The 27,700-nt window shown below is 40.8% G+C and overlaps 1 protein-coding gene across 4 annotated transcripts in view; it reads left to right on the plus strand.

The window, feature by feature from the left end:
* The first annotated feature begins 790 nt into the window (after window positions 1-790).
* Window positions 791-27,700, plus strand: part of cdh4 (cadherin 4, type 1, R-cadherin (retinal)) — a 197,830-nt gene continuing 170,920 nt past the window's right edge. The window contains exons 1-3 of one of the 4 annotated variants that reach the window (XM_071493885.1): window positions 805-946; window positions 7,941-8,296; window positions 9,544-9,655. In XM_071493885.1, coding sequence (XP_071349986.1) covers window positions 8,243-8,296; window positions 9,544-9,655 — 166 coding nt within the window. In that variant the 5' untranslated portion in view covers window positions 805-946; window positions 7,941-8,242. Of the gene's footprint in view, window positions 947-7,940; window positions 8,297-9,543; window positions 9,656-27,700 lie in introns of all 4 variants that reach the window. The other 3 variants (XM_071493884.1, XM_071493886.1, XM_071493889.1) reach the window with 3 other exon arrangements.

Raw genomic sequence — 27,700 nt, forward strand, 5'->3', positions numbered from 1 at the left:
ACATAATTAAATCAAGCCTAATCCACTATTTATGCATTCTACTCCTGAATTATTCACACAACAGTTTTATGTGTTATTGCATTTTTTTTTTTTCGGAGATAGTTAGAAGTTGTGGGGCTGCTGTTATTGAATAGACCTTCCCTCAAGATTGCTTCTTATATTAATTAACCTCCCCCATGCAATAATGCACAATGTAGTCATGTAAAAGCTGTGCTTGCTTTTTTTGCTTGAGCAAGTATGAATTTGTTTAATGCAACTATACAGTGTATAATAAGAGAAATTATAGTGACTCTAGAGAGTACATCAGATTTTCAAGAATATTCATATCAACAAACACATGCACACGCACATGCACACAGACACCAAACAATTTGTGTCCATGTGTAGCCTCACCTTAGCTTCTCTTTTAGAGGGGAACTCGACTGATTTTACACATCAAAGTCTGTTTACAGGCATTGAGGAGTACGACTGGATATATAAAAGAGGATGCATAAAGCCTTTGGAGGGAGCTGCACAAAATCTTATAAACTGTCTCAAGTGATATCACTATTTTTAGATTTAGTCCTGAGATACAAAGTCCATGTTAGTTTTAGTAAGATTTATTCAAATCCTCAAATTCAAATCAAATCCTTTTTATTTTTAGTAAACTTAACCGAAGAAATAAATATGTTTACATCCTGGTACAAAAAACGGTTTAGTCTCTATTGCTAATTTCTCCCGTCATGGAAACTCTAGGTGGGGGTGAATTTAAATTTTATTAAGGTTTAAAATAATGCACAGTTGAGGGCGTGGCCGCTTTGATTGACAGGTGGGCGTCGTCACATCCCGCTCTGCGTCACCTCGGCTAATTCAAGTTACTGATGCGACCTCTCCGCCATGTCTGCGGGACATGTGTCTTTTGGACTGTTTTTCATTCAAGTACCGGTCTGTGCCCCTGTGTTTTGCGGTAAGTGAAATTATAGTAGTTATATAGTATTTAAGAAAATAAAAATATTAGCACTAATTAGCAGGTATCTGTCTGTGCTCACCATACCTGGCTTGTTAGCCTAGCTAGTCTAGCCAGTCTCTGTATTTGGTTGTGTGTATTATCAAATTGATGATGTTTTGTTGTTTAGTTGGAGTGTGTTGAGCTCTCACGGCCTCCATGAGTTGGGACTGAAGAGTGGGAGTTTAGAAATAAAATGCTGCACTGACTTTGGCCCTTAAAAAATGAAATGAAATTTTTTGATATAGCACTAAGTTACAAAAGAAAATACATTTTGAAATAAATTTTGTATTATTCTATCAATGTAATGAGGAAACTTTGTTAATTTACGGCATTAATTTTAATTAAAACCCTTTTAAATTTGGTTTCAAGTTCTCTATAACATTAAATATTTGCGACCGAAGTATCTGTCCAATTTTACGTTTGACAAAAAACATCCTTAGGTAAGACTTCTAACACCCAAAACCTCAGCTGATGTGTTTCATCAAGATTGTGTGTGTGTGGTTTTATCAGATTTGACTCACTGTAAACAAACAACCCTCTCCCTGTCATCACATTGCAATTCACATCATGATTGGTTTATGGAAATTTGTGGTGTCATATTTTTCCAACTGTGACCCGCCTGCTTTAAAACAACCAGAAGAGCTCATAGAAAAGCACAAGCACTGAAAGCTCTCATAAATAATTCTCAGAAATGACCAAAACTACTCCAATTTAAAAAAAATAGGTGTACTGTAGGACCACATCAATCATAGGAGGAAGCTCAATAAGAAAATGGGTTTTTAAAATTGCCAGTTGTAAATGTTTATACTGAAGGTTTCAGTAAAATGTTCATAGACAACATGTTTGTATTTCACTATATCTACACGTGGAAAGTAATTTTGATTCCACTTTTTATTGTTATAGTTAAGCGCTCACTGCACTTGGTTATGGATGGGAAACGTTCTCAGTCTTGTAGCTGACATGAGGCACAAACCCCAGCCTCTTGAATCAGAGTCCTGGGCTTTGTATGACCACTATCCTTCCTGACCACCTCACAGCAACCTGTGTGTGGTAGCTCTCCAGACTCAAAAAAAGACCTTACTGGGAAATAGGTTGAAATTTTGTTTCTCCACAAAATTGTAATTGGAAAAAAACTAATTATTAGAATATAAATGTGTTTCTAGGAGACAAAGTTTGTACCATATGTTATTCTTATGTTAGTCTCTGGTGAAATTTCTTAACAACTCTGTCACAAACTTATGTGACAAATGTCTTACATAGAATATAAATCATGTGTGAAATATGTTGGAGGTAAGCCTGCACAAAGCTTTTTTTTTTTCTCCGCATGGCAGTGGAAGTCTGCCAAGTGGAAAAAGACAGAGAGGTTAATTAGGTGGAGTAGATTCTGCTGTTCCGGTTCAAATGAAAATCAGATGACATCCCCCGTCATCCATCTCTGTCGAGCAACTCTCAGTGCACCGATCAGGCTCTCGTGCTATATTGAAATGGCAGTCAAAAGGTTAGGGATACAGGCATCTGCAGGGGCTCATCCCCATGTGTTACATATGGAGAACAGCCTTTAGCCAAGTGTCATTACTTTTGGATCACAGTCATATAGTTGTTGATAAAAACTGACCCATAACCTATTGATTTCTCCCTGCTGTTTGGATTCTACAGCACGGCCACTATGGAGACACAGTGATCCACTGTGCTGTAGCCTACCTCTGAAATATGTGTGAAGCCCATTGGAACAGAGCACGGAAATATTATCTTAGCTAAATTAAAAAATCAGATCATGGGTGAAATTGCTTTATATTCCTTTAACATCCTTTGCTCCTCTGAAGGTATTAAGTAAACGTTTACTTTAGTCTTTTACTGATAGATCATTTGCTTCCTGTGGTCTCCAGGCATTTTTGTTGTGCACATATCAATATTTCATTCATTCAAGAAGAACAGGCAAAAACAAAACATCAGTTCCTGAAAGTCTGAGCGGACTCAGTGTTGTGGAGTTGGTGCTTTCCCAGTTTCTCAGTGTGCATCGATTTGTTATTCATACTCTGAAAAGTCGACGTGAATCTTCAGGGAAAAAACACTCATAAATTATTGTTACAGCATGCTACTCACTGTATGATAGCTTTTTTTTTCAAAAGACAAAACAATACGTAGAAAGTAGAACCGAAGTTGGCCTTTCAATAATTCAGTGCACGGTAGGTGATGCCATAATAAAGTATGTTCCACAGAAGACAGAAAATCATGGTTCCAGCACAGCTGCATATACTATAGAAAAAAACATACATTTCCAACAAAATTCTTCGTTGTACATCTTGACTAAAACCATTTCAGCGGCATGATGAGTTACACCAGTGGCTGCAGCATTGTTTCCCTTTGAGTTGTCTATGTCATTGAAAAGCCTGAAAACCCTCCAAAGATTTCTGAAAGGCTTTGTATGACAACACATTGTTAAAGTGCTTTCCTCTTCTCTTTCTGAGAGAGTAAATGAATATGGAGAGGTTTGTTGATTTTACTATGCTGTCACGCAACTCTAGGAATTTCTGTGACATTTTCTCCTTGGTCAGCATGGAGGAAAGTTTCATATCGAAGGCATAGTTGCACTTCTTCTCTGCACAGTTGACACGTTGCAATAGTTGCATCATCAGTGGCATCTCTGTTAGCGCGGTGGTGATGAACTCTGTGTGGCATCGACACCTCGTGAATATGTCTGTTCAAAGGAGAGTTCACACTTATAGATCCTGTCCCACTCTGCAGTCGTGGGGATGACATGATGTGTATAGTCGACCTTATAATTAACTGTTCAAGCGTGATATCAATTCTTTGGGTTCGTGCTTGATCAACTACCTTCATCTACTTGACAAGCTTAATAATAGTAATGAGCTGACAGGCTTATGACTGTATCTGCACAGAGAGCAGCACCTTTAAAAGAAAAAAAAACCCAGCATTATTCATATTATTAGACTGGAAGGTTTGGCAGTTGTTACATTATTACACGTGTATGATAGTGTGGCAGCCGTCCACGTTAACTGATGAAGACAAAGAGTGAAAAGTAACATTTGTTTTCTTGACTGAAAATTTTCCAGCAGAGGTGTAAACATCCACAAAAAAGTACAAAATATACAAACTAATGAGACGTTCGTCAGTAAACATGAACCCTTTTGATAACACACAGGCACGGAGCAGTGACATGCCTCATCACTGACTGACTGAACTGAACCTGACTCTCAGTGATGGCACTAAAATAAAAGCATCCAACTCCTATAGGCTTGAAAAACTGAGATTTGGCACAGTGATGAATTAGCCCTAGACCAAAAATAGTTTGTCTATTACTTTGATTCATCTGCCTCTCAAAGTCTTTAATAAATTCAATTATTGTTGTGTTTCATTTTTTCTTCAGGATAACCAGGACTACTTGAAATGTTGATGTGATTAACTGCATTCAAGATTTTAATTGACCAAGAAAATCTCTGTGAGAAAATGCATTTTATTACAACTTTGAATGTGTTGATTATGATATGAAGCAGTGAAATCTCACTGATGTTTTGGTGAAACTGGCAGAAACTATGGGCTCACAACAACCTCACAACCAAAACTTAACATTTGCCAAAATGACAAACATTTACACAAACAAGTTTTACTCAGTTTTTACTCAAGTCGAACTGTGTCATTAATCTGATTTAATAAGGCTCAGTGGTCCACACTAAGGCTGAAACGATTCCTTGAGAAACTTGATTAACTCGATTAGTAAAAGTTATCGAGGCACATTCTTTCAATTGAAGCTTAGTTTTATCCATATGACGGCTCAGTAGTTACTGGTTTCACGCTAAATCACAGTAACAATGCCAGACGGTTAGTATTAACGCTTTTTAATTATCACCATAACTGTGGGCGGTCACCGTGTTTAATTACACTGGTTAATTTAATTCATGTTAGATACTGTAGCATCAACTAGCAGCAGTTCCCAGACGCGTGTGTGGCAAGCAATGTGGGTTTGTTTAGTGTCAGTCAAAACATAGCGGAAGGCAGTGACGGCGCTCCTCCAGAGATTTTTCGGCCTTCTAAAACCTTTTTACCCCAAAGTTAGTGGGGATAAGAGGGTTTTTTTAAATGCGGGTAAACCCACTAAAAAAGATGATTGACTCCTTTTACACTGACTGACGAATTTACATTTCTGTTCAGAGTGATGTCATCACGTGCACACACTCAAACTCAGGAGAGAAGAGTGAGCTGGGTTTAGTTTTGACAGATAATATTGTAGCAGTTTAAGAAATAAAATAGTTTTTCTTAAAAGGAAACCAATTCGTTGTTCATATTAAGAGACCTGTGTTCTTTTCTGTCTTTTATATTTTCTATATTCTATATATTTTGTACATATTCTATTGTTTTCTTACGTCTTATTCCTTAATAATTCATAAGTAGTTCTTATCCAATTACTTGATTAATCGATGGAATAATCGGTAGAATGCTCAATTACTAAAATAATCGATGCTGCAGCCCGAGTCCACACCTGAACAGTTTACAAAAACATTGGCAAATAAAAAAATAACATTGGCAACTATACAGTCTCTCCCTCCATGAAGTGGAAAGAGACACAGCCACAAGTTGATCAGCACATGCTGCTTGCTCAGTTTGCTCAAAAGGATCAGAGCTACTGATACTGATTGAGAGACACCAATTACACAAGCCTCATTTAAACAGTGGGTGGAACTATGCTGTGACTGAGCAACAAGTGTATCATGGAAATTAATCTCAAGTGAGTTAAATTTCTTCCCTAATGATTACATTGGTATCAGATCATGTACTGGTTTCCCTAATTTATGTAAGCAGGATCACTAAACTCCCAGCGGGCTCTTACAAAATTTGTGCCTTGGTGATAAATGTGCAACTGTGCTGTAAATATGCAGTTTACTTTATGAATGAAAGTATTGTATATTTATAAATTTTGTTTGTGGTGAGTAGACAAGACAAAAAAGAGGGGCAGAGAGAGAGCGAGAGAGTAAACAAATAAATTGAAAGATGCTTGAGAGAAACGTATAACTCTGCACTCATGACTGCACCAGAGCAGAAAAAACAACAGCAAATGGAAAGTAAAAGTCACAGCCTGTCTGGACTAGAGTAAGGTGTTCAGTAACTTTTTTCGCCCTATTAACACAGAACTGGGACCCATTTTGTGAGATTCATTTAATAATTCAGCATGGCCTTAAACGAATTCATGTCAAGTGCCCAGATGGTATTTTTATTAGGCAAAAATGCTCGATACTTGAGACGAATAATTTACTTGTGTTCGGAAACTGGCAGGCTACCTTCGAGCCACGCAGAATTCACTGAGCACAGAATCAGTTGGGCCTCTTCTTCAGGGCACTAATTCAGCAAAACAATAATTTCATGAATATCATTGAGTTTGTGCCGCAGCAGCAGATGAGGGAGGGTGGGGGAGTGGGGAGTAGGGGGTGGGATGTACGTTTCAGGACCACAACGATGAGAAAATATGAGAATAAAGAATGATGAGCTGATATGACAGAGTGTGCAGCTCAGACAGGGAGTGGACATCCGGCCATGTCCACTGCATGCACTCTGCAGTTAAAACAGCTTGTGCATGCTGTTCTCTAACTTCTGAATGTCAGGAAATAAGCAGGACTGCTGGAAGGTCTAAATCATTTGAGGACGTGCCGTTTTCAGCACATGCAGACATTTGCTTACTGGAACTTGAAGCCTTTTTTTCACCCTTAACCCTCCTTCTTGTCAGCAGCTGCTCCCATGTGAGGATATGACAGTGACTGATACAAAGATGTGATGTTATTTAGTAGAGTCATTGTTTATTTAACGAGGCGAGTTTAAAATCCTTTGCTCATCTGCCAAGTTTTCCAGGGTGTAATAAAACAGCAGCACCATGGTGCCCTGAAGAGAGATGAGTGGAGTGTATTTCTGATATTTCTGGCCTTAAAAAATCCTGCCCTCTGGACAGAAACACCCACTGAGCTGTAGTCAACTAGACTAGGAGTGCTTCTTAATTATCAGCCCCAAGCAGTTTATTTTGAAGACACCATTTAAAGGAGAGAAACTGAAAACAAAACACTGTTCAGAGGTTCTTAAAAAAAATAGGCGTTAGTGCTGAAAATAAAGCAGCAAAATGAATGGCAGTGACAGGGGCAGGCACTGGGCTGCGTTGATTGACACTGCAATACTGTCCTATTCCTTTTGATGGGATTACATTGTCATGACCTCTCAGATATGGAAATTGAGGCACTGATCTGAGGCTCTGGAAATGTCAACATTATTAAATTGGGAGACAACTTAATATTTAAAGTACTGAAACTGTAATCGTATGTGCCTATTATATATATTTTTCTTTAAGTTTGATTAGGAATTCTCAAATTCTTTTTTTTATAATATTAAGTCAAAAAAAAAAAAAAAACTCTACCATGATGGGCCAAGACATTTAGTCCTGTTTTCATGTTTCATCCTGGTTACACACTCCTCCCTCTGGCAGAGTGATAGACATGGAAAATCCTCCATTATAACAGGAAACGGAGAATAATCTCACATGAGCAACAAAGTCTTCACCTGTTTTATAAGAAGATATTAAAACTGAATATTGGATCAATTGATTTGACAAAATGGATGTATAATTTTTGTAAATCATCACACAGGTTACTGATTGATTGGCCCACATTTCATTTGAGCCTTAGGTTTAACCATCAAAGTCTTATCCCGCGGTGGTTTATCACAGCAGCTTTAGTAAAAAGCTAATAACTCGGCAGCTCTCGCCGTTCTTATACCATGGATCAGGGGCAGAGGGGGTAACTGGGGTGTGAAATAGACTCCAATAGACCAGTTTGCTGATGGACACATGAAAGGACTCGGATGGTTGGCTGTCACTCACACCGTCAGACCCGCCTTTGCTGTTTAGATTCAAAATATGAATCTAAATAGCCTGGAAAATGTGTTTTTCTATCCGTAGGTCCCAGAAGTGTACGGGGCATCGTTACAGGGAGTCATTTGGAGCCACAGACTGTGCACGCTGCCTGCCTGCTCCTCTGCGCGGTAGGAGGGGTTGTAGTGACGCCGTTATCCAATGGGCACCGGCCTCCTCTGGACGGAGCGCAGCATCTCTGCCTCAGCGGCACTTTTGCGCCAGACAAGTAGGGACGGTCTCTCGCTCAGCATCCGAGAGGAAGACACACAGCTCCGGGAATTACTGAGGTGTTTTTGGCGAAGAAGACTCATCTCTTCCCCCCTTTTTTTCCCTAACGCTTTGCAAAGATGAACGTTGGCTGCGTCGTCTTGGCGTGCACCTTACTTATGGGCGCATCCTCGGTAAGATGAGTTAATTTCTTCACATCTTTTGGGCTAACAGTACTGAGGAAGTGCTGCACTGCTGTAGTTCTTACTTGGGCTTTGCAGCGTCTGCATGAGCCATCGAAAGTGGCTGTAAAATGCTGAGGCTACTTTCTCCCCGCAGTGTTGCGCTAAAGGCAACACCACGCGTATAATCGAGCTTCACACGGCGACGTTTAAGGTCAAGAACATTTTTGTCCAAGTGTGCTGGAAAAAGTCAATGGCAACTCCGTTCATTAGCTTCCCCATTCCCTCGCCTTAAATGAACAGTAGTGCATTATTGCGGAGGACAGTGGTGTCTAGAGAGGCTTTTCGCTGTGTTGGCTGCGATCAACCTCGTTTACGCACGTTTACGCACTGTCATTTTTCCTTGTGTAGATTTCTAGGTTTAATGTTTCAGTTGACGACTTGGTTAATTGCTTTAGTGCTTATTTATGGATCGGGATTGAAGGAGAAAATGAACAATTCTGAATAGCTTAGGTTACTTTATTTGCAAACTTAGGAAATTAATTCACTGTAATTAGCCTTATTCTCCAAATATCTGCAGTAGAGTTGTAGATTGTTGAGCTTTGCTGATGTAAAGTCGGGAAATTATTGAGAAAAAAAATCAAAAAATATTTTCCTTATAAAAAGCATGAAGCTGAATGAAGTGGATTGCTGCAAGTGCATTTTGTGGAGAATGGAAAGCCTGCTAATTGCTGTGTGTCTGCAACTATACTTATTTATCAGCAGTACACTTCAATACATTTTGCTCCTTTCCTCTGTCTTTTTCATGCATGCACACGCTCTGTGTGTCTGTCTTGCTCTCACACACTTCGATCAGCATGGAGAATATACTGAATGCTTAGGTCAAAGATGTCTTGCTAGCCGCAGTTATCATCTCTGTAATGGTTATTACTGTCATTATCACCACTTCTGTCATCATGTTTATAATAATCAACATATGATGATGACAGCATTGTCTATCATAATAATGATGATTTCATTCATTAAAATGATTTATTCACATGAGACTTGATGTTTCACTACAGTGGTTTAAAGCAGGTGTCTTCAGCCTCAGATGTGGGTGAGTGCAACATGCTGTAGTCTGAATCAAATCACTCACTGTAGCCAAAGAGACTGTGGGGTTCAATAACAGTCTGAAAAGGCTGTGAGATCAGCTTGTAACCCCGTGGCCGCAAGTCAATTTGCCAATGCTTAACAGGATGTCTCATTTTATTCCTCAGGGGAGTAAGGGAGGCCAGCCCCTTAAACCCCCGTGCAGACCAGGCTTCTCCCAGAACTTCTACACAGTGATTGTCTCGAGAGACATACTGCACGGCAAGAGCATTCTCAAAGGTAAGTCTGCCCCAACCTCATAGTGTGATTGAGTGAGTAAGTGTGTCTGGGGGGACATATATTATGGTGCGTGGCTCTCCATCACTCCTAAAGAAGGTCAGAACACACTGTGGCTGTGGCTGTGCAATACAAGTAGCTCATCTTGAGCACAGACATGCACATATTTCAGCAGAGGGATCCATTTGTGATGGAGGTAGGGTTTTAAAAATCTTGCGATGTGATTCAGTGTGATGTGACAGCAGGTGTGTAATGCATTCTGTTCAAGAGTTGTCATTTGATATGGAGTTTCATTGATGAGTGAACACCTAAATTACACTGATTGAAGTTAAAAAAAAACGAAACAATACATTTCTTCTTTTTTGACTGACTGAGCAGCAGCTGACAGGGCAGACTAATTTAAATAGCCTGTTCCCTACTCTGCATGTTTGCAGCGGGAAGCCCAAAACTTTTATTTTATTCCTAGTGTTTATTGTAATACATTTTCCAGCCCTTTTATCCTTCCTGTTTTTCAGAGGAATTCAATTCGGTTTTCATTCGCTCCATTTCTTTTCAGTGCAGGCAGTGTACTGAATCTACTGTGAGGTTCATCTCCTGCCATGTGAAATTATGCCATAGTATCTTCACTGCGCCTCTTCTATTTGCTGGTGAATCTTTATCATAATGGGAAACAATCTCTCTCTGCCACATCACAGGGTCCCTATTTGCATAATTGACAGATAAACAAAACCTTTGACTTTCAGCCGATGTGTATCTAAAACATAGACCATGTTATATCTGAAGCTCATAGAACTGTGAGATGAAGAAATTACCCCGAAGATGGTGAGTGCTTTAGCATTTAGCAGCATTTCAGATCTACTCCATAGGTTTCTGCTGTTAGAGTTGAGGGCCCATTGTTTAGGTTGTTACACATTTCCTCCTATTTCTTCACTGTAACCCACTCTAGTCTGTTACTCACACTTGTAGGCAACAGCTCAACAGTAGTGTACAAAGAAGCTTAGCTCTCCCCTGACTCTTTTCTTTTGTAGCCAAATATTTGTCTATTGTTACATGAAATGCTGTTTGCAAGGAGGAAATGGCATTCTCATCGTAACAGCTGTTTGAGCATTTTCTGGCTGTGACCAAAACAATTGAATTATTCTGGAGGTTATTTTGTTGTTTAGGAGGCTGACAAGGACAGTGCAGCCGGTCAGTGGGGAGTGATTTTGCCTGAAGGGGCTCGGGGCTCAGGGTTTCTGCCTGTTCGGAAATGGGCTGAGATGTCCTTCCTGACCCAAACAACGTTAACAGAGGGTGATGTGTCTAGACAGATAACGTATGTTGGTCCCTCCTCTGTGTTTGTGTGTGTTATACAGTATGCACGTGTCTCTGGGGGATGTTGCACATACATGTAACATGTCCTGGTGTGCATGCTGTATTAGCTGCTCACGCTTCAATTCAAGTAAAGGTTACAGCAAATCTCAGTGGCATCAATTTGATTTTGCTTATGTGCTCCATCAGCTCCCGCTTTGATCCCATATTACCTTTGCTCCCAGTCTCTCTTTTTCATTTTGTCTGTCTCTGTGTTTGTTCTGTGAAAATCAATCTGAGAGCCACGTCGTCTTCCCAACTGGCCACTCAAGGGGATATGGGCTGCAGCAGCTTTAGTCCTCATGCAGTGATTAATGTGCATCGGCCAGCCTTACTGGAGATGTGTTTTCTGTACATTGGGACACAAAGCGGGGGGAAGCCTTTAATACTAACGCCACAATATGTATAACCTGAAACTGTCACTTTCCAAGAAAATGAATGGGCTGTGGATGAGATGAAAGAGGGTCTGGGATGCTATAGAGCTGGCTAAGGGGTTGCTGGACTGCTGTGGGCCGTGGCTGTTGTATCCCCGGAGAGATGGACAGTGAGCGATGGGGGAAGGACCAAAGAGCTGTAGCCCAGCAGGTGTAGTGTGAACCAGGCTTCTGTTTCCAGTCGCTGAACAATGTGTTGACCACAGCTCTTTTTACACTGAGGTGGAGGAGGAAGTTGTTTGTCCTCTTTTTTTGTTTTTTAAGGTGTGTGGGTAGTTAAAGAGTGAGTATCTCAAATGTATTAACGCCAGTCTGAGTTTACTGAATATTACGTATATGCCTGGTGTCTGTTTAAATCTCTGGACTGGTGCTTTCCCACACTTTACATTTTCCAGGTGATCAGACTGGAGAGCCATTTTCCTATATTGTTTGCCTTTAAGGAAGCCATTGATTTCTATTTGTATCAGTATGGACTGAATTGTATTTAGTTGTGTGTGTTCATTATCTGGAAAGGCACTGCATATATACAGAAAAAGCATTACACATGGTGTTGGAACATGTAACCTTTCTCTGCTGGTCCCCCACCTATTTGTCACCCTATACCCAATAAATGCCCTATTAAGCAGACAGTGATGTTGCCCACTCAAATTGTTTCAGTATTTCCTTCAAACGTTCAAAAATCTGGAATGCAACAACAGGCCTTTTTAAGTGGTCAGCAGTGATTTAAATGATACATGTAGTAAATAAATGTTACTAAAACACTGGTACGGTCCTTTAACCGTCCTTCTTTTCTATAGTTTTCCCTGTAGCTAAAGTGAAGTGTTTGGTCAAGATTTGAAAGGTCATTTTTGAAATGTAATGCATCATTCACTGCCCCCTTTGGCCGTTTTTTGCTGGCTTTATAGGCTAAAAACGCTGTTATGGCTTTGTGGTTGACCATAAAGACCTTTGTTTAACTAACTCACAAATCTCTGTGCTGCAGCTAAGTTGTGCTGAATAAATCATCCCATGCTCCCATGGAGATGTTTGTCTGAGAGCTGGGTCAGGATTGGAGGGGGAGGCTGTGGCACACATGCAAGCAGACAGCCGGGCCTTGAGTCGTGGTCCGTGCAGATTCCCGCTGTGGGCAGATAAGCCATGAAAAGAAATATTCCAGTGATTGCACATCGCTGTGTAAACCATCATCTCGCTCCGAGAGCCGGAACAGACACCTAGGAACACGGACAAGGGGATGTGGTCTCCGCACAAAAGAAATTGATTTGAAATACAGTTCAGTCAGGATAGTGTCTCTTTAAGTCACTGTCAACGCATATTTGAAAAGACAGCAGTGATGAGTTTCACCCTTTGCCCCTCGCCAGTCCTGAAAGCCAGTGAGCATCACAGCTCTGTGTGATTTAGACGCCTGTCTAACTTCATGTTTTGCCTTGCGTCACCAACAGTTTGTGACAAAGAAAATGACTTTGATGGATTTGCAGGAAAAACCTTGTTGTTCAGTGGATCCTTTTAGACATACAGCAGAGGGCCGCTTTGTTGTGGGTAAATGAAATTAAAAAAAAACCAATGATGATAATTTAATGTTTTGGTGACAGACAGCGTCACAAGAAACATTTCTATTCCTTAACCAAGTATACTGTATCTTCATGTGAAGCCTCTGCTTTGCCACTTCAACTCCACTTTTGAAACAGAATGGGCATGTTTTCATTTCCAGTCTTCAATCATAGGAGATGGACTTGCTCTATGGAAAAAGAATCCACAATTGGGTCTCTCTTCTTGCCTCCTTCATCCCAAGGCTTTTAATTTAAAGTTAAGTCTTTCTACTGCATACAAGGGAAGAAATGGCACACACTGTACTTTAATCTAAAAGATTAATTTAGGGAGGATCATGCCTCCATCAGCAATATGCTTTCGGCATGGATTTCCCATTGTTTAATTCCATCTCTAAAAATTACACATACAAAATGACTTGTAACATGACCCCAATTAGGCTGCAGCAGGGAAATCTGGCAAGGAGCCATATCTGCTTTGAAACAGCCAGCTCAGTGTTCGCTGTGCTGTGGAGAACTTCTGACTCCTAACCCACTATCCAAAGTGACAGGGCTTTCATAAGTATGTCCAGACCCAAGAACTGAGGAGGGGGTTGGGATTACGTTTCCAGGCATTTAATAAGTGGGATGCCATTTTCCTTCTGACTCACGAACGTCTCTCTTGTCCTCCAGAGAGTCTTTCATCTCTGCAGCCAGGACCTGCAGTCTGTGCCGAGCTGATAGAATACAGGTACAGAAGATGAGCCACATCATTTCTCTTTATCTCGCCTGCCTTCTTACCAAACCAAGCTACGCTCCTATATCCCTCAAACTCCCCACAACATGACATACATGCTGAGCCAATTCCATCAAGCAAGCCACCCAAGATATAGTACATGCCACAGCACAATGCTTTTCATCCTGTTTTGTAGTCATTTCCTCGGTGGAGGTAGTAAGTAAAAAAAAAAAGGGGATTTTGATAGATGGGGAACCGGCTGTCAGCAGAAATATTATTGCGTCTTGTCAGAGCTTTCATGTGAATTTTATTAGTTCTAGTGCTCTGATCTCTACTGATCTTCTCACTGTGTGCTGGTATTAGCTTTAGTCTGATGGTTGGTCACTGGGTCATGGCGTTTACTCTCATGGAGTTTCATTACAACAAAGATAGTTTCACTGATTTCCCATCTGGTGCCCACTGAGAGACAGGCATGATTCATTTCGACCTCCTTGCATTTATACAGCGAGAAGCTGTCAGAGAGAACCAGACACATGAAACTCCAGCTGCTTTTGTAAGGCGGTGTGCACAGTGTCTGTGCTGCTCTCTACCAGGTGACAAAATGCAGTAGATCTACATTTCCTGACAAAATAGAGGTCTGCTAATTGTGCCCTGAATTCTGACCTTCAAACGGAGCTAACCGCGATATTATCAGACCACAGATGGCATCTGCAAAAGCTGGTGGCAGAGGGTTAAATCATAGAGTGATTATAAGGAAAAAAGGAGAAACTGGGCACTTATGATGGTGTTAGCCAAAAAGAGAGTCCTTGGAAAGGGGATTAACGGATAAGAAAGAGGACTGCGTTGGACGGGGAAGTAGAGCCTTACTAGTATATTTCAGGAGCTGAGACAAGGGCAAATTTAGGGGAGAAAAATCAGGGATAAAGTAAAAAGTGGTGTTTCTTTCTTCTTTCTTTGAAACTGCCTTCAAATTGCAGTTCAATCCTCTTGATGGATGCCTCCCTTTACATACACTATTAAAAAGTAGCAGAAAGCTCAAACAGCTCATCTATCATTGATGACCTTGTATTCTGTGAATACTCTTTGCATGTGTTATCAAAAACCTTTTCTTAATTGACCGCCCTCCTCACAATCGATGGGTATTGGTGCTTTGCATCTCAGTGCACTTCAACGATCGGTGGCCTTGATTAAGACTCTATTTGCTTTTTTGTTGCAGTGCAGAAATGAACAGTTTTCCCACTAGGAGAACTCCGTTTCACCTTTTAGCTGTAAGCGTAACCCAGAATCTACCAGTTCATTATGAGGGGTTTTCTCCCCTCCTCTAGGGTTGCAGGATTTACATGCATCTGAATACAAATCAGGTCTTCAGTACTGAAGTGGTCTTTCTTTAGCTCCAGTTATTCACTGGTGTGTTATCCTGCTTGTTTGCATTGTCTTGAAAATTCTTCCTTTAGTGATGTTTAGGTGGATTATTGGATAGAAAATGATTATTACAATTAACAGAAAAATAAGAAAGAAGTTTAACTACACTGTACCTGCAAAAGAAAGTGAAAAGAAGAGAGTAAAAGCTCAGTACAGACCTATCAGAAAATAATGTGGAAAAACTCAGCTTGTACCAATTTTCCATTTCCTTTATCATCAATCTGAAATTGTGGCCTTTCAAAGCTGTGTAGTGTGCGGAGTCCTGTCAGGTTTGCTTCTTCCGAGAAATACAATACATTGGGAAATAAAAAGCAAGAATTGACATACTGTAAAGGTTGAATATCTACCTATGTGATTTTTACCACTTAGTTTCTCTAGTTGACCACCATCAAGCTGAGCATAGAGTCTTATTTGCCACCTCTGTTATTGCTGTAGTTATTCTGGAGTGGATCTTTATCAAGAGTGGATCACATCTGTTCAATTTTCCCTCCAGACCCTTGAGAGAGAGGAGGAGGAGGAGAGTTGGACACTGAGGAAGGGGGTGGGTGATCTGATCAGATCACATCACAAACTTGAACTCAAACTAGAATCATGATTCACAATATGAATCACGAGTCTTCCCACAGATTTAGTTGCCTGGACACAAAACTTGTCACTTCAATTCAAATGCCCAAATCACAAGTCTCAGCATCCTGTTTCTGCTCTGATTTCATTCTGAAAGTCCTGACTAGAAGTTGTGATTCATATCTTTCTGCAGCTCTGAAGCTTCTTTCAGATCCTTCGCCCACAGTGCTGTCTTCTGTTTACACATTGTGTCATAACCATTCTCACTTTTTGCTTAGCTCATGTTGAGTATTTGTTTGGCCAATACTATAATTTTTTAAGGTGTGATATGTAAGTACTTTAATTTGAAAAATAGAACATATGCCAAAGACAGATTGTCCTCAATATAAGATGGTCAGATCACCCACCCACCTTACACTGAGGGCAAGAGGAGAGACATTTGAAGGCATTATCAAGCATCGTCCTGTAACATCAGCTTCTTCTTTGAAGCACACTGTGACATTTCCACAAACCAAATAATCTTTAGAACACCAACTTCTTGCATCCCTCTTGTGCATATTTTACAGTGTGTGTTTACTGAGCGATGAGCTATGTGAACCTCTGTCTACCCCAGCTCCCCTGTCACTCAGCTCTACCTTGTTTTTGTCCCCCACCCCCTCTTCATTCCTGAGTCAGGGGCTCAAAGTGACATATAGCTCCTCACTTTATTGATAAATTACGACCACGCGGTTTGACCTTGTGCTGCCACTTGACCTCACATGTTCCCCAACACTCATATCCTCAGTCGGCAGCACTGGAGGAGATGAAAAACACGGCCCAATCAAAATGATTTACGTTTGGCTTGACTCAACACATAGATCCCTCTAAGCTGCTGCTAAATGCATCTCCAGAGGGCCACTCTGTATTGTAGAGTACAGCCATTTCTGAAGCCATGGGGCTTTTGCTATTCTATCGCCTTAATTAAAAGACTACACTGTCAAGATGCCTTTGTTCTATAAACTCTAATATCACAAAGGTCCCTTGCCAGAGAGCGGCTTGTGCTCTACTTAGTTCTTTGGATTAATTCAGCCTTGAATCTATATGATCAGGACGCCTGCATGCTCTTGTCTTTATCATATTCTCTTGTTTATTTCTGTTAACTGCACAAGCACACAGTTATTTATTTAAATATCAACACAGTATATTTTGTGCTTCGTGTATTTGTGTGTTTTTGTGTGTATGTGTTTGAAGGCAGTGCTCCATCCAGAGGGTGATTATCTTAAATGGAGAAATTAAAGGATTACAAACCAGCCCAGTAATCCAGCTGTCAATCTCACGGCTCATTAGTAAGCAAAGGAGAGGGATGAAGAAGAGAGAGAGAGACATACAGCACACACAGAGAGAGAGAGAGAGAGAGAGAGAGAGAGACAGAGAGAGAGAGATGGGGTGGGGGGGGCAGAGGCATACCTGTTTATAGTGGTAAAGATGTAAACTTGTCAGTCAAACAGTGAGGAGGCTTTTCTGTATTCCCAAATTAATTAACAACCTTCATGGCTAAAAGAGAGGCGTTGATTTCACTTTAGCAGCTGAGACTTATATCTTCAGTGAGACTTAAAGGTAAAATTCAATTTGCCACAGACTTTGAATATGAAAAAATATGACATTCATTAAATTGCACGTTTTTGTGTAAATACACTGAATGAAAGAACATGAAGGTTTCTCTTAATTTCTGTTTAAATGATTTTTATTTGCACTCTTGATTGCAGCTCCATGCTCATAATTTGGCTGCAAGAAAAGAAGATGTTGTCACGCTACTCAACTGCTTGGGTTGAGCACATTAAACTGCATTAGGATATGCAGTGGAGCATAACGGTGGACATTAGAATCCATCTGAAGGATTCACATTGTTATTGTACCTCTGACTAGTAAAAATTAATATGTACTCATGTAATTAATAGTGCTTTTAAATAGCAAATGAATGAGTGCAACTACAGTGAGATATACAGCGACATATAAACTGTGTGTGTGCTGCAGATTAGCCTTGCTGCTGAAAGATATCCAGCGTCCCTGCCTTTTTTCACCAGGCTCTGAGGCACATAAAAGAAACAGTTTGGGAAATGATGGCACCATAAAAGAAAATAGAAACACAAAATTCTGACTCCATTATGGAAAAAAGGCTAGAAATTGCATCTCCTATGGTGGTGACGCTTTTTGGATTTGATTGTATCAATTTGCTGTCTATTTTGATCTAAAAAAGCAGGCCGTGTGCAGGCTTGTTTGCTCCCACACAGTGACGTGTGGAAGTCCACTGCTTTGAACTGCTTCTTGTGCAGCTCATATCATCTCACTTAATTTGAAATTCACCATTCTCTCTTTGTTTATACACTTTTCATAGATTGTACTTTACCCATGTAGGTGTCTCTATTTGAACTTGAATTCATTTTCTCCCATGAAACTCTCAGTTAGGATTTAGAGGAAGCTATTGCTTCTAATCTTGTTGTTATGTTATAAACAAAGTTCCTCAGTGTACTTGTGATGCCTGGTACCTAGTGGTGTGTTAAAAAAACACACTACTGTTGCTATAGAGCAGAGTGAATTTTGATTGTACCTTCTGCAGACTGTTTGAAGGAGCTCATTCTGGCCAGGACTCAGATGGCTGATTTGGAAATCACAATATGGAACCATGCTCCTTCCTGTTGTGATGCAGATTTGTCTGTGGGAGGCTGACAAATCTGCAAATACGCTTTGTTGACCAGAATAAACAGAAGATACTCTGCTGTGGAATTGTAATACAATTAAATCAATTCTGTTTCCTGTTCTCTAATCACTCTAACGTCGTAAAGAGTTGAATCTTTTGATATGTGTATCACTTATTTTTTACTTTATTTCCATGAGCACATCCTCTCAGCTGTCTGTCTGTCTGTGAAAACCTGAGGGAGCTTATCATGCCACTGATTCCCTTATGAATCCATCTCCTCAAAAACTGCAACAGTGAAAAAAGTGACTTAACTTGTCTTGTTTATATTTAGAGCTGCACTCGCATCGAAAGAGGTCACACAACTCCTTCTACTTCACACGTGCACACAGTCTCACACACTTTAACGCTTACTGTGGAGGTTAATTCATTGTAGCAGAGGCCCCTGTAGGTATCTGCACAAATGTTAAATGTGCCATTATAATATTAGCTTTGACCTCGAGATGGGTTTCTTCTACATTATAATAATCCACCTGCAGTCTTCCAATCTGTGGTGGAGAACAGGAGCACATTTAAACTGCCAGAAATAAAGATTAATTTCTAAATCTGATTGTGCCTTTTGTTACTGCTTGCTCACTTCTTGACATATTTGTGTGTGATGTGGATAGAGGCGCACTGCAAATACCCATGAGAAGATTATAGCCATCGGCTAGCAGCAGTCAGAAATCCACACGAAACAGCATTACCATGCCAAAGATGCCCCAGCCGCACACAAACGTGTCTTTTGTTGTCTCTGCATAACAAGATGGAGTTTTTTTTTCAAATATTCTTAAACTTGACATTTGGCTTTTTAGTCTTTATTTTGTGAGAGCCTGGTAATTCATACAAGTGCAAAGCAAAATCTGGGCTTGAAAGCCCACTTTTTTGATTGAAATATGGGAGCAAATCAATAGAGCCCTCCTCTTTGCTGGCAACGTGCAATGCAGACACACGCTGGTAGCATCGATCACAGCTTCAGAGGAATCACAGTTTTCCTCTCCCGCTTTGCTCTGTCTCTCTGTGTGCCTCTCTCCCCCTCTCATTCTCTTTCTCTTGTCTCGTTTCTCTCTGTAGCCTCGTATAGGTTTTCAGATAAAAATAATAGCTCTGAGAACCAACAGAGAAGAGAGGCATGGGTGGGTGGCGGGAGGGGGGGGCGTTGGTGTTGGTGACAGTGTTTGTGCTCTGCACCACAACCCAGCAGTAAAACAATAAGAGCCAGTCTGACTAACCGTGGCCTCTGGGAATTGAAGCCTTCTTATTGCCATAAACAGCAATTTAGCCTGGGTAAAAGAAAAACGGATGCAGCCGGATTACTGTGTCATCATGATTACAGCCACCACGGCTGTGGCAAAGTGAGTGATGGCTGTTACATGGAGGCACCTATTTTACATTACAAATTTATAGCTGTGTAAACCAATCTAACATCAAGGCTAATCCAAATGATAACACGTCAGAGCTGCCACACATTGGTGAAAGATGCTCGACTCCAGCTCTGTAGTTTATGCTTCATCTATTGCTGTGCCTGTGTTTGTTAAAAGCAGAGGGCTTGTTATGCTGATGATATTTGTGTACAGTAGCTAATGTCTGTACTTAAGCATGTAGCCTTTTGATTTTCTGCCCACAGGTCACTGGCTGAACATACTGTATTCATTTGTAATCCAGCCGTCTGCTTTCTAAAAAGAGGATATGGAAAGGTTTGCTCTCTAAAAGTATCATTATGAAGCTGAGAGTTAAACATCCTGGTTGAATAAGCTCTGCTGATCTGCAGGGCCGTCGGCCCACTGTGCATAACTCACCTGTCATGAATAAACATCCACCTTCTGTAGATATCTGGTGGGTTTCCAGATTTCATGTGGTGATTCACAGCTTGATTTGCATTTGTGTTATGCTTTTCCAAGATTATATTAAACTATTGAAATACCACGTGCTTTGACCACATGGCAGATCCTGCCTGTTATTTTTAACTGATAGCTACTCATGCTTGGGTCAGGTTCAGGGCCTGTAGAGCTCATTATCGTAGAGCTAGGTTGGATGTTGGCAACAATACAAGACCCTCTTCCACCTTCAGGCCCTGCAGCGTGTTAGATGAAATGTGAGGAGGAGTTGCAACGAGGCCTGAACATCAGTAAAATCATATGTGTGATCAGCATCACAGGCTGGATAACAACTTACACTGAAGCATAAAGAATGGACTTACACTGTAGTACAATTACAAATGAATCAGATGTACTTGTCATTGGGATGTTTGTTGTGAATAGAGTTCATGTCCACGGCAGTAGTACTACTGGAACTACAACTGTAAAGATGTTAGTCAGATCAAGCAATGTGTTGATGGCATTATTGTATTATAATAACAGAGTGTTACTACATTAAGCACATAAAGGCTGAATTGCAACACTGAATAAAATGGATTTTAATCTTTGGCAGATGTTTTAATATAACAGTTGATCTGTATATCGTCCACTACTGGGCAAAGCGGATAAATGACAGCTGTGTGATATTTGTTTCCTGCCCGAATAGCCATGCTAGTGTCGAATGTTTTCTCATGGAGTCATCATATGTGATGCTGCTTCCCGTGACGCGTGTCATGAGGTTGATGACCTCTGTCTATGCTCTCTCTACTTAGTCTGCAACATAGATTTGCTACCTTTCACTTTCAAAATGATCTTAGTGTTAGGGGGTAGCCATTATTATCACCCTATTCGCTTAGTTTTAGCTTAGCTTAGCTTACTAGCTTAGCCACAGTTAACTCAGCCTTGCCAGCTGATACTCTGATGGTTTGTGTTAACTTTTCCACCTTTGCAGATGTCTCTTCTAGACACACATACACGAGTTACACCAGCTAATTTCTGCTAACGCATACCTCATATGTCCTGCACTGCAGGTATTTTGGCCTCAGGCTTGATAACAAATCTGTTAGCAGTACCACTAGCTGTCTGACAATATTGTTAAAAGTAAGCTATCAGTGAAAAAAAAAGGTTGCTGATCTTGGTAAATGCTGTCATTTCATGATTTAGTGGAGTTGTTCTGATGGTTCGGTTACCTGAGCATTGCCTCAGGACATTGTTGTTTGTAACATGGTGAAATTGTCTTCTGCTCTTAGCGCTCCACCTGTTGAATGCCTCACTGCACTCTGGTTTTAGGGACTGAGTTTTGCATGTCTGATGAAGCCACTTGTTGAGTCACCTGCATATTTTATCTGTAGGTAACAGATTATGCACTCATTCACATTCACCCTCACAGATGTTTTTTTCTATCACACAGGTTAAGTGTGAGCTTCCATTTTAGCAGGCAGAAGTGATTAAAAGAAACAGCTGCAGACTGAAAAGTTGAGCCAATTTTGATTAAGCAGCTGCATTTGGAGGACTTGCTTCAGTATTTACATCATTTGTGAAAACGTTAATGGAGTTTGGTTGAAGTCCATGGAAAATGGAACTGCTCTGCACATGTGAACACACACACACTGGTGCCAACAATATTTCCACAGTCACTGGTAAATATCTCAAAACTTGCACTGCAGTCCTAAATCATAGAGTGTATTTTTCACTCTAATTAAATCAAATCGTAGCCTTCAAGTCTTTGCTGCCAACAGAGGGGAAAATGCAAAAGAATTGCTAACTTTGTTTTGTTAATAGGCATTAACAAGGACTGTTAATGTTAGCTGTATCCTGCAAATACTTGACGACGATGTTTTCACAATATTCTCTTAATCATCAACCCCCTCCAGTCATTCACGTGTTTAATATGCAGAAGCCACATCCACTTGTCACTACATTTTAAACTGTAAGAACAGCATCCAAATGCTGAACGGAAAGAATCACAGATATACAAGAGAAATTCTAGTGTTAATGAATTGTAAGGATGTGACTGAATTGGACAGATTTGCCACACTAAATCTGCACACACACACAAACACACACACACACACACACACCCACACACACACACACACAGAGCGAGACAAGATCATTTTATTTGCTGGTGTAATTCTATCAAGCGAAGACATCATCAGGAATGGGTCACACATGGATCACTAGCCTTAAGCCTCCTCTCCTCTCCACACCTCTCTATCTCCTTTCCTCTTACCCTCCATGCTCTCTTCCCTCCTCTCTGTTTAGATTTTCTCCCTTTCTTCCCCCTGAAAGACTTTCAGATCCAATTTGCAGTCCTCCCTGTGCCTGCGTTGCCGTCTCTCTCAGCTTCGGTGTATTCACCAGCCTGAAGCTCTGTGTGAACTTCTCTTCACACTCTGGAGATTGTATCTGTCGTTCCAGGGAGAAATGGAGCAAACACGGGATAAGATGTTGACAGTGGATGTCCTTTTTCACAGTTTTATAGAACATATGATACATGGTATATGTAGTTCGGTCTGTCTGTGTGTGTGGATACACACACACAGACAGACCCCCCCCCCCCCATTATCAATAATCTTACCACACACCACCACAAGTCAGAAGCAGGGCCCTTGCAGGCTGCATTCTAAATACTCTCAAGGCTGGAGGCAAAGCAACATGAATTTCAATGAATTATTAAACAGGATTATTTATTTACTTCCTCTGCACCCTGAACCACCTAACTGGCAAATCTACATAGCATTTTTTCAAACCTGTGGCACATTTGTATGCATAATTTACTCTCACGGCTGAATGTTTTCTTTAGGACTTTGAGTTTAGTCTATTCTGTGTTCACCTTAGGGAATCACCCTGATGGACTTTGCAGTGCTGTTGTTCTAATGGACTTTGATTGTACATTGCACTGCACTTATCTTCATGAAGAGATTGATTTTGAAATGTCAATTAGTATATTTTGTTTTGGGCCCATCATATGGTGCATCTGAATATTGCTGTGTTTTCGATTAATTACGTTTTGCAAATCAAGTGATATTGTTCTGCTGGGTGAGTGTGTGTGTGTGTGTGTGTGTGTGTGTGTGTGTGTGTGTGTGTGTGTGTGTGTGTGTGTGTGTGTGCCAAATGCGTGTGTGTGTGTGTCAGACTATGTTGGCTGTGGGAGAAAGAGATGAATAAGCGAGCAGAGGACTGGAGCCCTGCCAGCCTGTGAGACTCCGACGCACTGCAGATGAGCCAAACCTCCATCCATTCACATGGAGCTCTTCATGGTGGGGTGACGACAAGCTTCCACCGTCGCTGTCGGTCAGAATTTGTGTGTTGCCACATGTTGACGTGTACTGTAATTCTTTTGCAGTTTCCATTAACAGATATTGTGCCATCTTATAGGCATGATTAAACATGAAACTAAACCTCATGAGCTAACAATCTTGATTTTAATATGAGGTTTTTAATGAGAAAATCTTCCCAATCTCATGGTAAACATCATTATGTATTTATAAAACCCTCCTTTAGATCATTAGCGGCACAGCACACATCAAACATGGTACCTTAATAAAAAGCTAACAGCCCATGTGTAATTGAAGCGTAGAGTGTGTGACCTACACAAATAGCACACAGATAAAATTTACCTTGTAAATCAAGGTAAATGAGATGACACCTCCATTCCTGCAGCTATGCTGCCATTCATCCAGCGTGATGAAGAGTGTGTTTGTGTGTGTGTCTCTGTGTGTATGTGTGTGGTCAGAGACATCAGCAAGACTAACACTGCAGTAATGGAGGAACCTGCAGGAGGGCAGTTAGACTACAGCAGGGTCTTCCTAATATTACTGCCAGGGGTGCAGCATGTGCTTCATAACACAGGGAGAAATATGAGTTTTGTGTCAGGACTTAATCAGTTAACAAATGGAGCCCTCAGGGCTAATAAATGCACATGAATTGTGGTGTGTTATATAGACTTTCTCTGTAAATACTGTTAGCTGGGCACAGACACCTTGGCCTCTATCAAAATTTATAATTTTTTTAAGGAAGTGTCAGACTGTTACAGAAGCTACATATGTACTTAACATACACATGTTTACACAAAATACATTTTAACTGGAGGAAAGAATATTCCCGTGGCTCAGTAAGTCTTTGTAGTTAGCTGGACTGTAGTTGATTTGAATATGTATTTATTCACACACTGTACAGCACGTGGAGTAAATGGAGATGCAAAATGCATGCAGGCTAAATGTGCTCACAGCAAGGAATTTTCAAATGGTCTTTCACCAGTCAAATTGTTGATCTGGAAGTCATATTCTGAATGCAAGTTCAGGAGTCAAATTTGCCGCGAAAAGATATGCAAAACGCTAAGAGGAAAAAGATAAAAGTCAAGTACAAATTGCTTTCTTTTGGATGGGAACCCAGAAACCAAGTTTCAGAGGGAGTAAAAAGGCAAAAAGTCAAAGATGCCCTCCCACATAAAGGAAAAAGCAAACTGCAGCTGTATGGCAGCACATGTCTGCGATCATGGCAAAAAAAAAAATCAGCTCCTTTTCTCATTATTATGAAAAAGTTTTCTGGTTATAACAAGATCTTTTTTGCATTGTAATGTGATGCTTTCATGTTGTAATGGTATATTTTTTTCATTACAAACTGACATACATGAATCTCATTATAACAAGACACTTTCATTCCATAAAGATAAATTAGTGCGACCTTATCACAAGAAACACTCACATGTTGTTAGAGTAAGAGGTTGAGTCACAACCTATGTGAGGACATATTGAAGCTATGATTTACTTATGTAAACAAAAACTTGAACAGGTGAAAGTGATGGTCTGTTATATAGTAGATAATAAAATCCAAGCACATTGTTCTACGTCACAGTTACTACTGAAAAAAATGATTATTTCATCATTCTTCTTTGTCCATGCACACAACCATCCACTGTGCTCTATAATGGAAAAATCTTGCTCAGTTTCTTACCAAGCAAACTTATCTTAATAATTCAAATCAGTCTTTGTCAATTTCTGTGATGTCCATAGGCCACAATGTCCTCTCATTATTTTTTGACTAGATCTAGTTCTTAAAATGAGAACACTTGAAACACTTCGAAAAATTCTTGTTATAACCAAGCACAGATTATTCATGACGGCCGATTGGGGCCGGTACTCAGGAGTCTCATAGCCCTAGGGGGCCTCCAAACCCCCACCCACTGTGGCCTCATCCTGGCTTTACTTCTTTTTCACATAAATTCATTGTGTGTGTGTGTGTGTGTGTGTGTGTGTGTGTGTGTGTGTGTGTGTGTGTGTGTGTGTGTGTGTGTGTTGAAATACAAACCCATGAATTCAGATATACTTTATTTGCAAATAAGAAAAATATTATGAATGGTTTGCTTGCTGTGTCTGTATCATGACGATGACCAGTCAGGTCTGGTGGTTACTGTGGCAAAGCTCCTTAAAGCATCCTGGAAAACAAACATTGGACCTGTGGAGCAGCAAGGAGAAAGGTAAAAGAAGAACAAGATATCAGAGAAAATGAATTCATAAAAACAAACCATCTTTCTCAACTGTTTTCAAAAGTCGGTTTGCTTGCATTAGCAAAGAGCCTGGGGAGGATGATGTTAACGTTGAAGAGGAGGAGGACAGTGATGCGGCAGCAAGTCCTGTGTCCTGTCCATATACCGTTCAGGCTACTGTTTGTGTGTTTGTGTGTGTGAGATGGAAGAGTGAGAGAGTTTTAAAACTGTTTTGGTGGAGGTGGGGCAGTATGTGCTTGTGTATATTACCGGTATTCAGCTACACACTGTAGGATAATGCTGCTGGCCCATGCAATTTAAATCCTCTATGATCGAATATATCTGCAGGAGTTGATATTGTCCTTTAGGTTGTGATCATAGTCCCGACCCTGTCACTGTAGATTCTGTATAAGCTACAGGTGTTTCCAGCAGACAGTAGCCTCTCCTGAGAACCTATGAATCAAAACCTGGATTGTGTGTGTGTGGAGGGGGAGGAGGGGTGACTACAAGATTTTGTGTCCAGGGGCTTCTGTATTTTTTATCTGTCCCTGGTCATTATGATACAATAACTTATCTTTTAATAAAAAGAAAAATTCCTTGTTGCAACAAGATAAGTTTGATTACAGTTTCCTACAATAGTGGAATGAGTGCTGTAATAACAAGAAAACCACAAGTCGTCATGATGAGAAACTGAGCCGCTGTAGCAGTTTGACCAAAGCTGCTTGAACTGTCCTCTGCAGATGTACTGTGTTGAAGAGATGCAATAAATTTCATCTGATAGTTGAGTTTGACACAGCTGGTGCAGAGCAGACTTCTACCTCTCTCTGACCAGTCAGGCCAACAGGGTGCATGCCATCATCTCTTCCACATGTACAGTATAAAGCAGAGTGGAACCCCAGGAAGTCGTTTGATGCTTGAGCTCTGTGCAGCACTGAGTGTGTGGGCTGGGGCCTGGCAGGAGCCTCTCAGGAGGGGGAGCTCACCTCTGAGCTACCTGCTACTGAATGTCTCTTTAAAGTGCTGTGGGGGTGAGGCACTGACAGGGATGTATTAAGACTTCTTCAGGTTTTGTTATGTTGGGTGAATGAGCTCTGCTGCGTTGTCATATGTAGTCTCATAAATGTTGCTGAATCAAATCCAGCTGAGTTGAGCTGAGTGCTGCAGTGCTCAGGTTACATGGTCAACACAATCATCAGAGAAACGGTGTCATTCAGGCTGGCACGACGCTGGTGCGCTCTGACATAATAGAATATAAAGGATGTTGTATTGAATATCTCTGAGGACTCCTCCCTTTCATCACATGGCCATGCACTGCAGCAGCCACAGCAGGGTCTAACAGATGAGGGCTGAACTGATGACATGCTGTAGAGTAGAAACAGGGTGAAAAGCTGAGCTGGGCTAACGTAGGCAGGCTATAGCGCTGTGCCTGCTGCTCTCTCTGTTCCAGTCTGTTCACTGTCTGCTCTGTAAACATTTCCTTTTCCCTCTCTCTTCTACATCATAATTTTTCATCCTGCTCTGCTCATTGACATTTATCCCCCTCCTCATTATTCACCCCTCTCTGTGAATGCTCGTTGGTGTGGTCTCTTGTCTAGCTTGTGTTGAGCCTCTCTATATTGCCTCTGCCCATTTTATTTGTTTTACTGAATCAAGGCCACAACAGTGAGCTCTGACAGGCCTCTCAATCATGTTCGGCCTAGTGATTGATCTCAGATGGGCTTCGGAAGAGTAAGGACTTACAAAACAAACAAACAGTGTGCACATAAAATGTGTGTGAAACGTCTCACACACACCAACATACTCTTCGCAACGACAGCTGACGTCAGAGTTAAATGGTGAAAGTTAAATGAACTGAATTTCTGTCTTGTCTACTGTTTGATTCAGATGAAGCTACTTCCAGCACGTTTTTCTGCTTAAGATGTGAGCACTCACAGTAAAAGCCCTTTTATTCACACTTAT

This window comes from Trachinotus anak, unplaced genomic scaffold (assembly GCF_046630095.1).
Source record: "Trachinotus anak isolate AG129_WGS33_773 ecotype Australia unplaced genomic scaffold, CSIRO_AGI_Tana_v1 ptg000013l, whole genome shotgun sequence".
In the NCBI taxonomy this organism is placed as follows: Eukaryota; Metazoa; Chordata; class Actinopteri; order Carangiformes; family Carangidae; genus Trachinotus; species Trachinotus anak.